This window comes from Chanos chanos, chromosome 1, assembly GCF_902362185.1.
Source record: "Chanos chanos chromosome 1, fChaCha1.1, whole genome shotgun sequence".
NCBI classification, from domain to species: Eukaryota; Metazoa; Chordata; class Actinopteri; order Gonorynchiformes; family Chanidae; genus Chanos; species Chanos chanos.
In genome coordinates, this window is record NC_044495.1 from 12,560,561 (window position 1) to 12,573,591 (window position 13,031).

General features: G+C 37.8%; 2 protein-coding genes across 2 annotated transcripts; both read left to right on the forward strand.

Annotated features, from left to right (window-relative positions):
• The first annotated feature begins 4,294 nt into the window (after positions 1 to 4,294).
• fam98b (family with sequence similarity 98 member B) lies at positions 4,295 to 7,351 on the forward strand. Its single transcript, XM_030789458.1, has 9 exons — positions 4,295 to 4,332; positions 4,697 to 4,845; positions 5,092 to 5,220; positions 5,415 to 5,596; positions 5,812 to 5,892; positions 6,154 to 6,270; positions 6,599 to 6,766; positions 6,977 to 7,220; positions 7,281 to 7,351. The coding sequence occupies exons 1-9, from the start codon at positions 4,295 to 4,297 to the stop codon at positions 7,349 to 7,351; spliced, it is 1,179 nt and encodes a 392-aa protein (XP_030645318.1).
• Positions 7,352 to 9,082: 1,731 nt separating this feature from the next.
• Positions 9,083 to 12,346, forward strand: LOC115825687 (peptidase M20 domain-containing protein 2-like). Its single transcript, XM_030789479.1, has 7 exons — positions 9,083 to 9,490; positions 9,725 to 9,873; positions 10,076 to 10,218; positions 10,402 to 10,556; positions 10,662 to 10,788; positions 11,274 to 11,381; positions 11,688 to 12,346. Exons 1-7 carry the CDS (start codon positions 9,083 to 9,085, stop codon positions 11,831 to 11,833), a joined length of 1,236 nt encoding a protein of 411 aa, XP_030645339.1. The 3' UTR covers positions 11,834 to 12,346.
• The last annotated feature ends 685 nt before the right edge of the window (positions 12,347 to 13,031 follow it).

Sequence of the window (13,031 nt, forward strand, 5' to 3'; positions counted from 1 at the left end):
AAAGGGATGTTCTCGCTTTTTTGTGTGTGTGAATTTGCAGTTGGGTAGCAGTGGCCTTTCTTTTCTGGCTCGAGCGTTTGCTGACAGTGTAATTATTAGACAGAAAAAAGTGCACTAGTTTTTTGTTTTTGTTTTTTTTCCCCCTCTCCTCCCATTAAGTAACCCTCATAAATTCTATTGGTACGTTAACTCTAAGAGTATTTTTACTGTATATTAACAGTATGGAGTGCTTTGGTGGGTGTGTTTACATTTACCTGTTTTTCTCTCGTCCTTTGATGCTAAAATTGTTGAATATTCCCGTTTCATTTGAAATGGTTGTACGACATACGTTGTGATTTGTCTTTAAAGACTTCCCCATTTAATCGATAAGGCGTTTAGGACCACTTCATGGCATTCCAACAGAAAATGACCGTTCTGTGAAGAGTCATGGAAAAAAATGTGACGTTTGTAAGAATTACTCTCACTGGGAATGAAATGTATTATTGTGGAACACAAGACCGAGGTCAAAAGAAATTTACTGCTTTAATTCCCTTTATTGCCACCACCAAAACTGAGGTATTGCTCAACCAGCAAGTTTTGTAATAATAATCTCCATTATTATTATTGTTGTTATTATTATTATTATTACTATCATTATTATAATAATTATTATTATTATTATTATTATTATTATTATAACTGAGTCGGGGTATACGCTGACCATTTTTGAACAAAGCACTTAACTGGCTTTAGTTGGAAAACAACTCCGTGCATCTGAAAAAATCCCCTCATCAAAGCAGTGGTTTCCAAGCTTTGGTTCCAGCTCAGTCTACAAACTGCAAAAAGTTTTTTTTTTTTCCCCCTTTGTATTCATTTGAACCATTTGTATGTGCTTTTTGCCTCTTTTTTTGGATCGCTATTATGAGAGCTTGAATATCTTTATGCACTCCACACTGGATTAAAAAAAATGTCTAGCAAAAATATCTAGCAGATATTGAACTCTAAAAATGAATGCTGCATGGTATCAGAAAAAAAAAAATCTAGTTTACAAGTGTAATTTGCTTTTTACAATTGCATTGACAGTTTCTCAATGCTCCATCAAGACAAATTGCGACGGCTTGGAAATGAAAGGTTCATAAGGAAATATCCCTGAGTGTTGGGTGTCAGAGCAGAAACAGATACTCATTAAGCGCCCCCCCCTTCTCACACCCCACTAAGCAGAGCTCCACCGTACTGATGGGTTTGTTCCTGTCTTCAGGAATAAAACCATTCTCTGGCTGTTTAGGAAGCAAATGTGAGAGAATAAATCCACATGCGGATTTTTTTTTTTTTTCTTTTTGTTGACCTCCCGTCTCCCCTAAGCCACTCGGTATTAACATACTTCACTTTCTATGCAATTAAAACTACCACTAAAAACACTTCTCCACACTGGTTCAGTGATGAGACACTTTAGTGTAATAGATCTTACCCTAGGTACCAAACTCAAAAGCATAAATAAAAAAAAAAATGTAAATAAGTAACACTATATTTAAACAACGATAATGAACCCACTCAATTTTTTTTTTTTTTCAGATATAGTTGTATTTATCACTGCTGTCATTATATATACCTTGGTTTGAATTGACAGCATTGTGTATATAGGTCACCTTATAGTACTGTTTCACATTGAAAAGTAGAGGGAGTACGGATGATGAAAAATAATGAACATGCTAATACCTTCTTTCTAGTTTTGTATTGCGAAAAGGACAGAGAGCTAGTGCGATACAGTAGTGGCAGTCCACTTTAAAAAAAAAAAAACAGAAAAAAAGAAAAAAAAAAAGTTTGACGTTTGAAGCTGCTAGAAACAATCACTAATTTTTATGTTGAGAGGAATAAAATTGAGCTATGGAAGACTGTTAAAACATTATCTAGTTCTCAGATATCATATAACCTTGATCAGACATGTCTTCATTTGTTTGTTCATTTTATAATGCACCCATTTGTACTCTTTTTTTTTTTTTTTTTCTTTGATTTTATTTTTTTTACTTCTTTTAATCATTTCCCATATTGTAATTGGATTGCTTTGCATATTGCAAGCTGAACCAAGGTTTGATCAACCTGATTAAAACTTGCTGGCTGAGAAGCAAAACGTAGGATACCTAAACAATACTATTGTATACAAACTGTAGTGACACATTTTTCATTCTTCATTAACCAGCACGATGCAACTTCATGCCATGTACTGTATTTTATATGCAATCTGTCGGCTTTACTATATTTTTATCTGTTCATTAACTTTGCCTACATGTAAATTCAGTTGTTTTTTGTTTTTTTTAACCACTTTGCTGCTAGTCTCGCTGTCTTTTTCTCCCCCCCCCCCCCCATTTTTTAAAATTCTGCATAGCTCTGAGATGCATAATGGTGTACACTCTTTGACTTTGTCTGACTTAAACGATGCCTAAATGAACATGTCTCTTCAGTGTATTGTTTAAAAAAAAAAAAAAGGAAGATGATTCTTTTCACAGCAGTTGAGTGGTTTCAGTTCTCTGATGCTTAGGTGCACTGATGATATATGTAGCTAGGCTTTCTTCTTCCTCCTCCCCCTCCTTCTTCCTCTTCTTCCTCCTCTTCTTCTTCCTCTGCTACTTCTTCTTTCTCTTCTTCCTCTTGCTGCACTTGATGTAAAATTTAACGTGATTAGTTCTAAATAGTGAAAAAGGAAAAAGAAAAAAAAAAAAAACTTTTGTGTTATGATAATTGAAGTATAAATGGTACTCTTCTCATAATTTTTTCTGTAAACACTGCCTGTTTTCTTTCTTTTTTTTCCCCCCGCAATTTCCCTGTCTTTCTCCGTTTTAGTGCCATTGGCTTCACATCCTGACAACCTTGAAAAAGTGCCTCACACTCATCCTAGTCTCCATCTCAACCATAACAGCTCTCGCTCTGGTTCTGCTGGGTTATTATACAAGTCTAGGTATTTCTCTCATGGTTTTGAAAATACCAAGTATAAGGTTAAAAAACGAGTGTGTGTATATATATATATACACACACAGTACATACACACACACACACACACACACACATACACATATATATATATATATATGTATATATATATATATATATATATATATATAGTTCAATAACCCATGCCATAGTTGTATTTTCTTTACACAGATGTAGCTTTTTTTTTTTTTTCAAAAATATGTAATGTAAATATGCATACATATGTTTGTAACTGTTTTTATGTTACATCATACACTTGTAATTTGACATATCAAATAACATTATCATAATAAAATGGTGAGTTTTAATGTGGCCTCAGTGTGAGTATGTTCACATTCTCAGCCTTCGCTTGAAATGTCTTTTAGTAATCTTGCTCAATTTTGGTCCTGTTCAACTTTAACAGACCAAATGCAAGTACACGATTGACAATATGTGAACGAGTTCAGTATTTAATACCATCCCCACAACAACGGTGTGGTAGCATTTAGATGACTTTATGAGTGTGTTTCTCATTGTCAGGGAACGCAGTGGTAGTCAGGATTAAAGCAGAAATACTCTGAAAATGGAAGAAAACATCATTGTGCTCATTGTGCTAGACAGCCCTAACATAAACATGAAAATGTGTCAATGTGTGGCGTGACTCGATGACAGCCTCACATCGGTGCTTCTCGTTCAACTTGGCAGAGAACTAGTATTCTTACATGCAGTTGTCAAATATTTCTACTTTTCTCAAGTATTTTCTAAATAGTTCTAAACTTCTAAATGAGTTAGAATTTGGCTTCACGGTCTCAAAAGGCACACAGCTGTTCCTGCCTCAGGTTTCTGGACAGGTTTATCCACTGAGCGCACTTTAAATACAACGACAACGACGACAACAACAATAATAATAATAATAATAATACGAGTAGAGACTATTGGCCGTGCTGAAGTGAGGCGTTAAACATGACAGTTTAACTGAAGGGGGAGATCTGTTTGAAATAAGCAGCCCTAATGTGTGGATGTTTTCAGGAATTCTGCTACTAGCCATTTACTATTTTATTTTATTTTATCAAACAAATACACATATCGTAATCCTCAGAAAGTACCACGCTCTGTTATTCAAATTTTGTGTTATGGCAGGGTATAATTTTGGAGCGAGTGTCGTTCTGAAGTAGGAACGCATGAAGATAGGAACCACGAGATATCATTTTTGTCACCACTACGGATATTTTTCAGGTGGTGTACACGAGGCGGCGTGTATTGCTACTTGAAGTCAAAGCACGCGCGACAGAATGGATGATTCCCGTAAATGATTTGTGTCTGATTTTTTATTTATTCTTTACTCAAGGAGATGGAGAGTGACATATTAGATGTGTTAGATCAGCTCGGGTAAGCTAGAGATGAACTATGCAACCGTGACGCACATGCACTTAAATGACACATGCTAGATTGCTATGTTACATGCATTTAATGAGGTAGTTGTCCAACACACTCTTTCATTTGACTCTAAAATAACACAACATACTTAACATTGCAGTGACATAAAACAAACGGCGGCTCTAAAGTAGTTTAACTACACCCTTATCATCTTCTCTAATTTCTGGGGGGGTTGTTTGTTTGTTTGTTTTTTCATAATTTCAGATTAAGTAACTCTCTCGCAAAATATAGTTGTCATAATAATATATATATATTTACATATTTTTTTAAGTTTACACATATAAGTAATTTGCTCATTAATATGAATGTCGAACAGATATAACGAGATTGTGTTCGATGAAAAATCGCTCGCACTGGCATCGGAGGATGGTTTTTCATCGCCGGAGTATATCAAGCTATTTACATGGTTAATATCCCAACTGCGACCATTCTGTGATCTTGATGAGCAGGTTTCGTCGGCCACAGGTAATCTCTGCGTTAATGTTACTGGCGGGAATTTTTTGAGCTGTGTTCATTGAGACATTAAGACAAGTCTTAGACTGAATTGCTAATCAAACAAGAATGTCCATTCAGAATGCTGTTTCGTTATTTAGTGAACAGGCTCAATCCCTTTTTCTGAGAAATCTTAGCATTTACATCTCACCTCACTGTACATTGCCCCTACCTCATTCACCATTGACCCACTGTCACATTCTCCCTTTTTTTTCATAGAAAATACAAAAGAGTTCATGTCAGAAGTCGGTGATATGTTGAAAGAGATGTGTTGTCCTGATCAAGGACTTATTTCGACATTAAATCAGGGAGAGTTTGGGAGTAAGAAGGATCGTTTGAAGCTCATATGTAAGTAGTGAACTTCACATTTGCGTGTATGGTTATGCTTTCTTGAATGTAAAGTGATGTTTAACAGCATAGTTGCGTGATCTTTTTGTTTGTTTGTTTGTTCTAGTTAATATGAAAATGCAGGCTCTGTATATTACAGAGACTTATGTAACTGTAATTGCACAGATTGCTGTTTACACTCCTTGTCCGCACAGTGTTCCTAGGATCTGAGTTACAAGCTGCCCAGATTATGAAGAGCAGACCTGCAAAGAGCAGAAAGCATGAAGAGGAGAAGAATACAGCACTCTCTGACCTCCAAACCATTTGTAAAACAATAAAGATCTCAGAGGAAGACAGTCAGGAGGCAAAAAGCCTATTCTCTGCCATAGAAAACCAGGTTAACTTTCCGTTTGTTCATATTATCTTTTTTTTTTTTTTGGCTCCACCAGTTGATTCGGTAAAACTGACACCATAGATGTGGGTTGTTTTTCACTGATAACATTATTGAGACGTTCTCAGTTATTTGCTGAAATTTCGATTCCGTCCAATTATTTGGAAAGTAGGTTTGCATAGTCTCATAGTTCTGACACTTTTCCCAAAATGTGTCTTTAGTTAAAGAATTTGCTGCAGAAGGTTCCAGACAACCATATTGGGACACCTTTGCTGAAGAAGTCCCTCAGCAGTGAGCAGTGGGTAAGAAATTTATGCTGAATGGCACTGGCTATGCACCAGTGTCATTACAGGTTTAGTAAGAGAGGACTTCCACAGTTTAATCCCTTGAAACAATCCTTTATTAACTGAGAGATGTATAATTCTAAAACTGTTCTAAAACAGTAATTTTGACTTTTCCTCATGAAAAAAAAAAAGTGTTAAGCTCTGTGTCTACTCCTCTGAAGACGGTTCTCTGGAGTGCAAGTTCATGTGTGTTTCGTGTGTGGATTCCTCTGTCAACAGTCACAGCTGGAGAAAATAAACTCCGTTCTCTTGGCGGAGTATGAGTGCCGACGGCGGATGCTGGTCAAACGGCTGGACGTCACAGTGCAGTCCTTCGGCTGGTCTGACAGAGCAAAGGTAAGTTGAGCTCTGTTTGATTAGCTCTTCCTTCTACTGCATCAAATTCAGAAGGTGTTCATTTGAGATGATTTTTCAAAAATTAGACAATGTAAGTCTCGTGTTCTTGTCTTTTCTTGTGGATGTAACTATGATGTGGGTGTAATTCTGAGTGAAATTTTGTTTCTTTATTCAGAGATGCCAGAACTTTTTTGTGGGTTTGCGCTTTTAAATAGATTAAGATGTTTCTCAGTTCTCTTTGTATCTAATGTGAGTAAAGAGGGGTCAGAGGTAATAAATGTCAATAAGTTAATAAATGTATGTAATACTGAGATTTTTTTTTGGACAGCAAAGAATTGACACCATGGCCAAAGCCTATCAGCCGAAGAGACATTCTTTGACTGTCAAGTCCTCAGTGAGTCCTGCCCATTTGCTTGCAGCTCGAGAAGATCTCTGCAACGTGGTGAAGACCAGCAGTGGCTCTAGCCGAGAGAGGACAGCCTGTGCGGTCAACAAAGTAAGCTCTTCTCAAAATTAAATGTATCCAAAATATTTCTAATCAGCTTTCAGAGAGTTTTTTAATCACATTAAGTATTTATGATAGAAAATGTATTGGCTTAAGGAGGGTTTTTTTCAGGACTGGTCTTGATTTTAAACACTTGGTTTTGAAGTTAACATTCAGAGAAGACTGTTCTACATTACACATCTTTCTTCCTACCCACACTAGATCCTGATGGGTAGAGTGCCTGATCGAGGTGGACGGCCTTCTGAAATAGATGCCCCTCCTCCAGAGATGCCTCCCTGGCAAAAGAGGCAAGAAGGAGGGGGAGGGAGAGGTGGAAGAGGGGGGTATGGAGGAGGGGGAAGCTCTCGTGGAGGAGGCTATGGAGGAGGTGGTGGATACGGAAGAGGAGGTGGATATGGAGGAGGAGGAGGTGGATACGGAGGAGGAGGTGGATACGGAGGAGGAGGTGGATATGGAGGAGGAGGTGGATATGGAGGCAGTGGACACAGAACTGGTGGATATGGAGGAGGTGGTGGATACAGAGGTGGGGGAGGTGGAGGTGGTAGGAGTCATTGGGGAAAAGGTGGGCAGTATTAGTATTGACAGTTTTTCTCTTTTATGGATTCAGTGATGTATGACACTCAATATGTCGACAAAAGCACAGAGGATATGTTGAAATTTGTACATTTGTCCGATGGTGAATCCAGTCAGTGTATGGCCAGAAACTGAACTGATGCATTTTGGAGTGAGGAATAGTCATCAGATTTCATTAGTTTTTGCAGTAACACATGGACAAACAGATTTTGTTGAGTTTGAGCTCTTCTTCATTGGCAGACTTATTGTTTTGATCATCAATCGGTTTTGTGCCTCCAAAGCCAGTCAAATGTCTCGTACACCAGCAGAGTCTCTGAGATGTTGAGATGGTCTGACTGACAATTTTGACTTTATTAAGTGTAGTAATATTAGTAATAGTAATATTAGTTGTATTACCAATGTTAGAAATAATAATACCGTGTATGATCCTCATATTTTGATGAACATTCCTCATTTCCCTCTTATTGCCAATGTCTCCATTATCTGTTTTTTTTTTTTTTTTTTTTTTTGTTTTTTAAGTTCAGTATGTATTTTCAGGGCATCATTAGACTGAAACTGTCAGAAATAAAGAATTCTGACTGACTTTGGAAGTAAACATTAGGTTGAGTCTGATTTTTCTTTTTACATTACTGTTAGTGATCAGTTTTAGAAACTACTGGAGAGATCTCTCAGATGCCCGCTCACGTTACTTTTCTCCCTTTGGAAAGACTGTGAATGCTTAGAACAAAAGAATAATGTTACTTTTGGGGTACAGTGTATACAGTGTCTTTGTTTTATGTAGCCATGAAGCCAGGGAAGGTTTGAGGATGCAGTTTTTTTTTGTTTGTTTGTTTTTTTGCATGTCTGGCTTAAGTTCACCAATTGATGCTCATGTTGCCCATGATCTTCTCTGTTTCACCAGTGATTTGCCAAGAAATGTGACTGAAGTACTTTGATGATGTTCAGTAATCTAGTATTTAGTAATCTCTTCAAGAGAAACATTTTTGATTATGGCGTGATTTTAAATAAAGGTTGGATCCAGGCCAATATTATTTAAATACATATTAGTAAATATGTTGATGGTAAATGCTAACACAGGTTAAGAAAGCAAAATATTATTTAAATTAAAATACAATGTCCAACTAGTCATGTCTGTTTTAATTTGTTGTTTATATTTTGTTTATGTGTATCTTGCCCTCTAGTGGATTGGTAAGAAGCTACAGGCAAGACCGTGGTTCTTCAGTTTTTCTTGATTGATTATACACAAAAATTGGTGCCACTAATAAATAATAATAATAATAATAATAATAATAATAATAATAATAATAATAATAATAAAAATAATAATTTATGAGGGGTTTAAATCTGAATCTGTGATTTGTGTTAAGAGTTTTGTGAAATGAAGTAAAGGGGACAACCACATGTGGCAATTTTAATCGTCACCCTACAGCTTTTGCAGAGCTGGGTCGTAATATTCAAACGCTTAAATATTTGATTTTTGCTGTCATTTACTGGTACATTTACTGTCTCGTTGAGTTCGGTTCAACAAAGTGAATATCCGTGGAGAAAAAGCTTTAGTCACCGCAAATTATGTAGTACTTTCAAAACTACATTTCCCAGCTTGTAAGTGAAGCGTTGTTTCCGTTAACGTCCTTTGAGAGTAAGGCAAGAGTGCACCTCGTATCAGATGTCTTTCTATTTTGCGTGGTGTTAATCAGACCTTAAATCAGAACTCGGTTTCTTCTTTGACGTGCAATGGCGGTAGATGGAGAATTACAACGGATAAAGGATAAAGTTGGGGAATACATAGACGCAGCCCAGGAAAAATTACACGCGCTAAGCAATGGAATTTGGAGTTGTCCGGAGCTTGCGTACCAAGAAAAACAGTCCCACGATATACTTGTTAGTTTCTTCTCAGATGAGAGAGACTGGACGGTTGAACCTAAATTCAAGCTGGAAACAGCTTTTCGTGCTATGTGGTGTACCACTGATAATTTGGACCGTGACCACATCGTGAATGTGGGGTTTTTGTGTGAATATGATGCGTTACCCGGTATTGGTCACGCGTGTGGCCATAACCTCATAGCAGAAGTCGGAGTCGCTGCCGCACTTGCTTTAAAACGTGCTTTGGAGAGTCAGCCACACATTCCTGTGCCGGTAAAGGTAAGATATGGATACTTAGGCTGTGTATTTGGTCGCGAAATGATTTTGCTATACATGTATAACTGATATGCGGTTAGTTTTCATTGATGCATGCATGTCTCCGTTATTCTCTTTAACCAACTCGCCATTATTTACAGTTTTGTTTCAGCTTGTTTGTACTGTGTTTTTTTTCTGATTCTTTATGTTAAATCCAATTCAGATATTGTAACAGTATTCCTGACAAACATTTCTAAGGTGACAGTGCTTGGGACGCCGGCAGAGGAGGATGGAGGGGGGAAAGTTGACCTGATACAGGCTAGGGCTTTCGAGGACCTGGACGTTGTTTTCATGGCACATCCTGCTCAGGAGAACTCAGCTTTTCATTCATGCATGGCTATCACAGAGTAAGACTCAGTTACTGTCTGTGCTGGCTATTTCTCAACTCTCTCTCTCTCTGTGTCTCTCAAGTATAGATTTAACTCTCATTATCTTATTGTTGAGACTTATTTCAAGACCTGCTTAAATAGTGTCAGGTCAGCAGAACAAATAATTTTGCTTACTGTGCTGTCACTGCGTGCCTCATCGAAACTCCAAAGTCATTTTCAGTTGCACAGTGAAGTGCCATGGAAAGGCTTCTCATGCTGCTGCTTACCCATGGGAGGGGTTGAATGCGCTGGATGCTGCTGTGCTTGCTTACAGTAGCCTTTCTGTGCTGAGGCAGCAACTGAAACCTGACTGGAGACTCCATGGTACGAGAGGCACTGCCTGTAGGGACATAGTTCAAGCCAAAGCTTAGCACTATTCATCATATCTTTAATATGATTGTGAAAGCCCAGAAATTAGCCAGGAATAAGAAGATATAAATGAATTTGAGAGAAACTGATGCTGTTATTGTCCGTTTCAGTTGAAGGTATACAAATCGTGTTTTGCAGGGATTATTAAACATGGTGGGACTAAACCAAACATTATTCCAGCCTACACCGAGCTGGAGTATTATCTGCGTACACCGCTGCGTAGAGACCTACCTGAACTCCAATCCAAGGCAGAGGCCTGCTTTAGGTCTGCCGCCATGGCAACCGGTTGTGAGGTGAGTATAAGGTGACTTGTGGTGTCTTGTTGTAAATGTTGGATTGGAACTATAATTCTCACAGAAAGTATCATTATTGTCCTCTCATTATTGACTGTTTCCTAGGTGGATATAACTTACCCAAACCATGCATACTCCAACATTCTTCAAAATCTGACACTGGAAAACTTGTACAAAAAGAATGGGAAAGCCTTGGGCATGGAGTTCAAGAGCATTTGTGGCAGCTTCTCTGGTAAATGGGTATTACTTTGTCACAAGTTTGTATATCAAGAAGTTGCTTAATGTGATATTAACTCTACCTTATAACGCAAAAGTGAGTGCATGACTACCATGTGAAATCTACCAAATGACAAAAACCGTATCAGTTCTCAACTATCTTTTCATAGCCGTGGTCCAAAGGTTAGAGAACCTGGCTTGTGCCTGGAGGGTTGCTGGTTCGATTCCCAGGCTCAACATCCACGGCTGTGTGCCCTTGAGCAGGGCACTTAACCCTAATGCTCCCCGGGTGCAGAGGAATGCTGCTCCTGCGTCTGTTTTGTGTGTTCACTACTGGTGTGATGGATGGGTTAAATGCAGAGACAAATTCACTGCTCACTGTGTACACTGTGTGCAGTGTGTGTGTGTGTACAATCACGGCGATTTACGTTTACATATAGTTTCTCAGAAGTGAATACTGAATATTTGACCTCAGTAACTTTTAATAATGTTTCCTGACAGGTTCCACTGACTTTGGGAATGTGTCTTTTGTGGTACCTGGAATTCACCCTTTCTTTTACATCGGTACCACAGCACTGAACCACACAGAAGAGTACGCTGCAGCTGCAGGTAAGCTTCTGAGACCAGTGAACACTCCAGGCATGTTCATGCACACCCATTTTTTCTTTCAAACGTATGAAATTCGATCTTTGTGAAATACTTAGTGTGATTTGATTAGAGACAGACTAAAAGCACACTCCATAGTCAAACGTAATCATTTTTCTGAGGCACTTGAAAACAAGATTTGTATTGAATTCTTATTCAATTCTGAATTCCTCACAATGAATTTTGTATAGGGTACCATTTGCTGCTGCTGAGATGTAAAAATCAGATCAGACACATGCTCAGTCTCTCTCTTGTCCTGCTTGGCCTTAGGGTCTGAGAAAGCTCAACCTTACACGCTGCAGACGGCCAAAGCCCTGGCTATGACTGCTTTAGATGTGATTTTCCACCCAGAGCTGCTTCATCAAGTCAAACAGGAGTTTACAGAGGCTGTTCAGAAGGAAGGACTGAACCCTTAACACTAAAGATCAGGGATATCTTTCATTTCACTACAAGGTTTACATGCACAACAGTTGACATTAACTATGAATCTATGCTAATGTTCTCACATTTGTATCTGATCTAATATTGGACTTAGTGGTGGCACTTATGCAACAGACATGTCCTCAGTGGCTGTAATGCTTGCCTTGTATTCTGCCTGTGTTGGAGGTTGCTTTGGATAAAAGCATTGAGTTTATCGGGCATGTTCAAGTGACTTGGGGCAGAGAAAACACTTGGAGTGACTGCTAATTTGCAAACAAAATTTGTAATTAAGGAGATTCTTGTTTGTGGATGATCTAATGAAGATGGCATAACAACTGTAACAGCAGCAAACAATTTCACTTAAATAACTGACATGGAAGATTCATGGAGGTCCTTCAGTACGTGAAACCATAATGATATGCACTTTTTTTTTTTTTTGACCAGAAAATAAAGATTGAAAAACTGGAATGTTGATGCATATGCAACTGCATTACACTGAAGCAACAAGAGGTGACATTTAGAAAATGTTACATTTATTACTTTTTTTTTAACAAGCCAAAAAACCTGTCGAGATTATTCTGGTTGAGTGACTACACAAACCATCTAAATCCAGCTGATAGATTTGTCTCCTAAGGTATGATATATTTCACAAAATTGACATTTTAACCAACGGGCATAGTGAATTAAATCTATTTAGCATAGAAAACAAAACCAAATAAGTATCTATAAAATGTGGATAGATTACATCTATGACACCTTCAGGAGCAAAAGAAATAAAATTCATTTGATTTTTAATGATTTAATATTTTGTTTTCTTTGGGTGAATTTAAAAACCTGTTTGTTCTGTGTGCATTCTCCTATAACAGAGTTCATTGTCTGCACTGGTAGCTTTTTCATGCCACTCACGTGCAGTGGGCACACAGTGCTTTTCCAGTAGTTTTCTAATGATAGCCCATTGACTTAAACACCGCGTGCCAAACCATAATTCATAATTCCTAAGTATCAAAGGACATCAGACATACAACACTAAAATGATTATACTCGCCTTTAATGGCTCAACAAAGGACACAAAGCCCTCACTAGTTACCTAGAGTATTTACATCAACAAATAGAAATTTTCCCCGATTGTATTGCTGTTGAAGACGTACACATACAGATACATAAATATACAAAGGTTGTTTGTCTTTTCTCTTA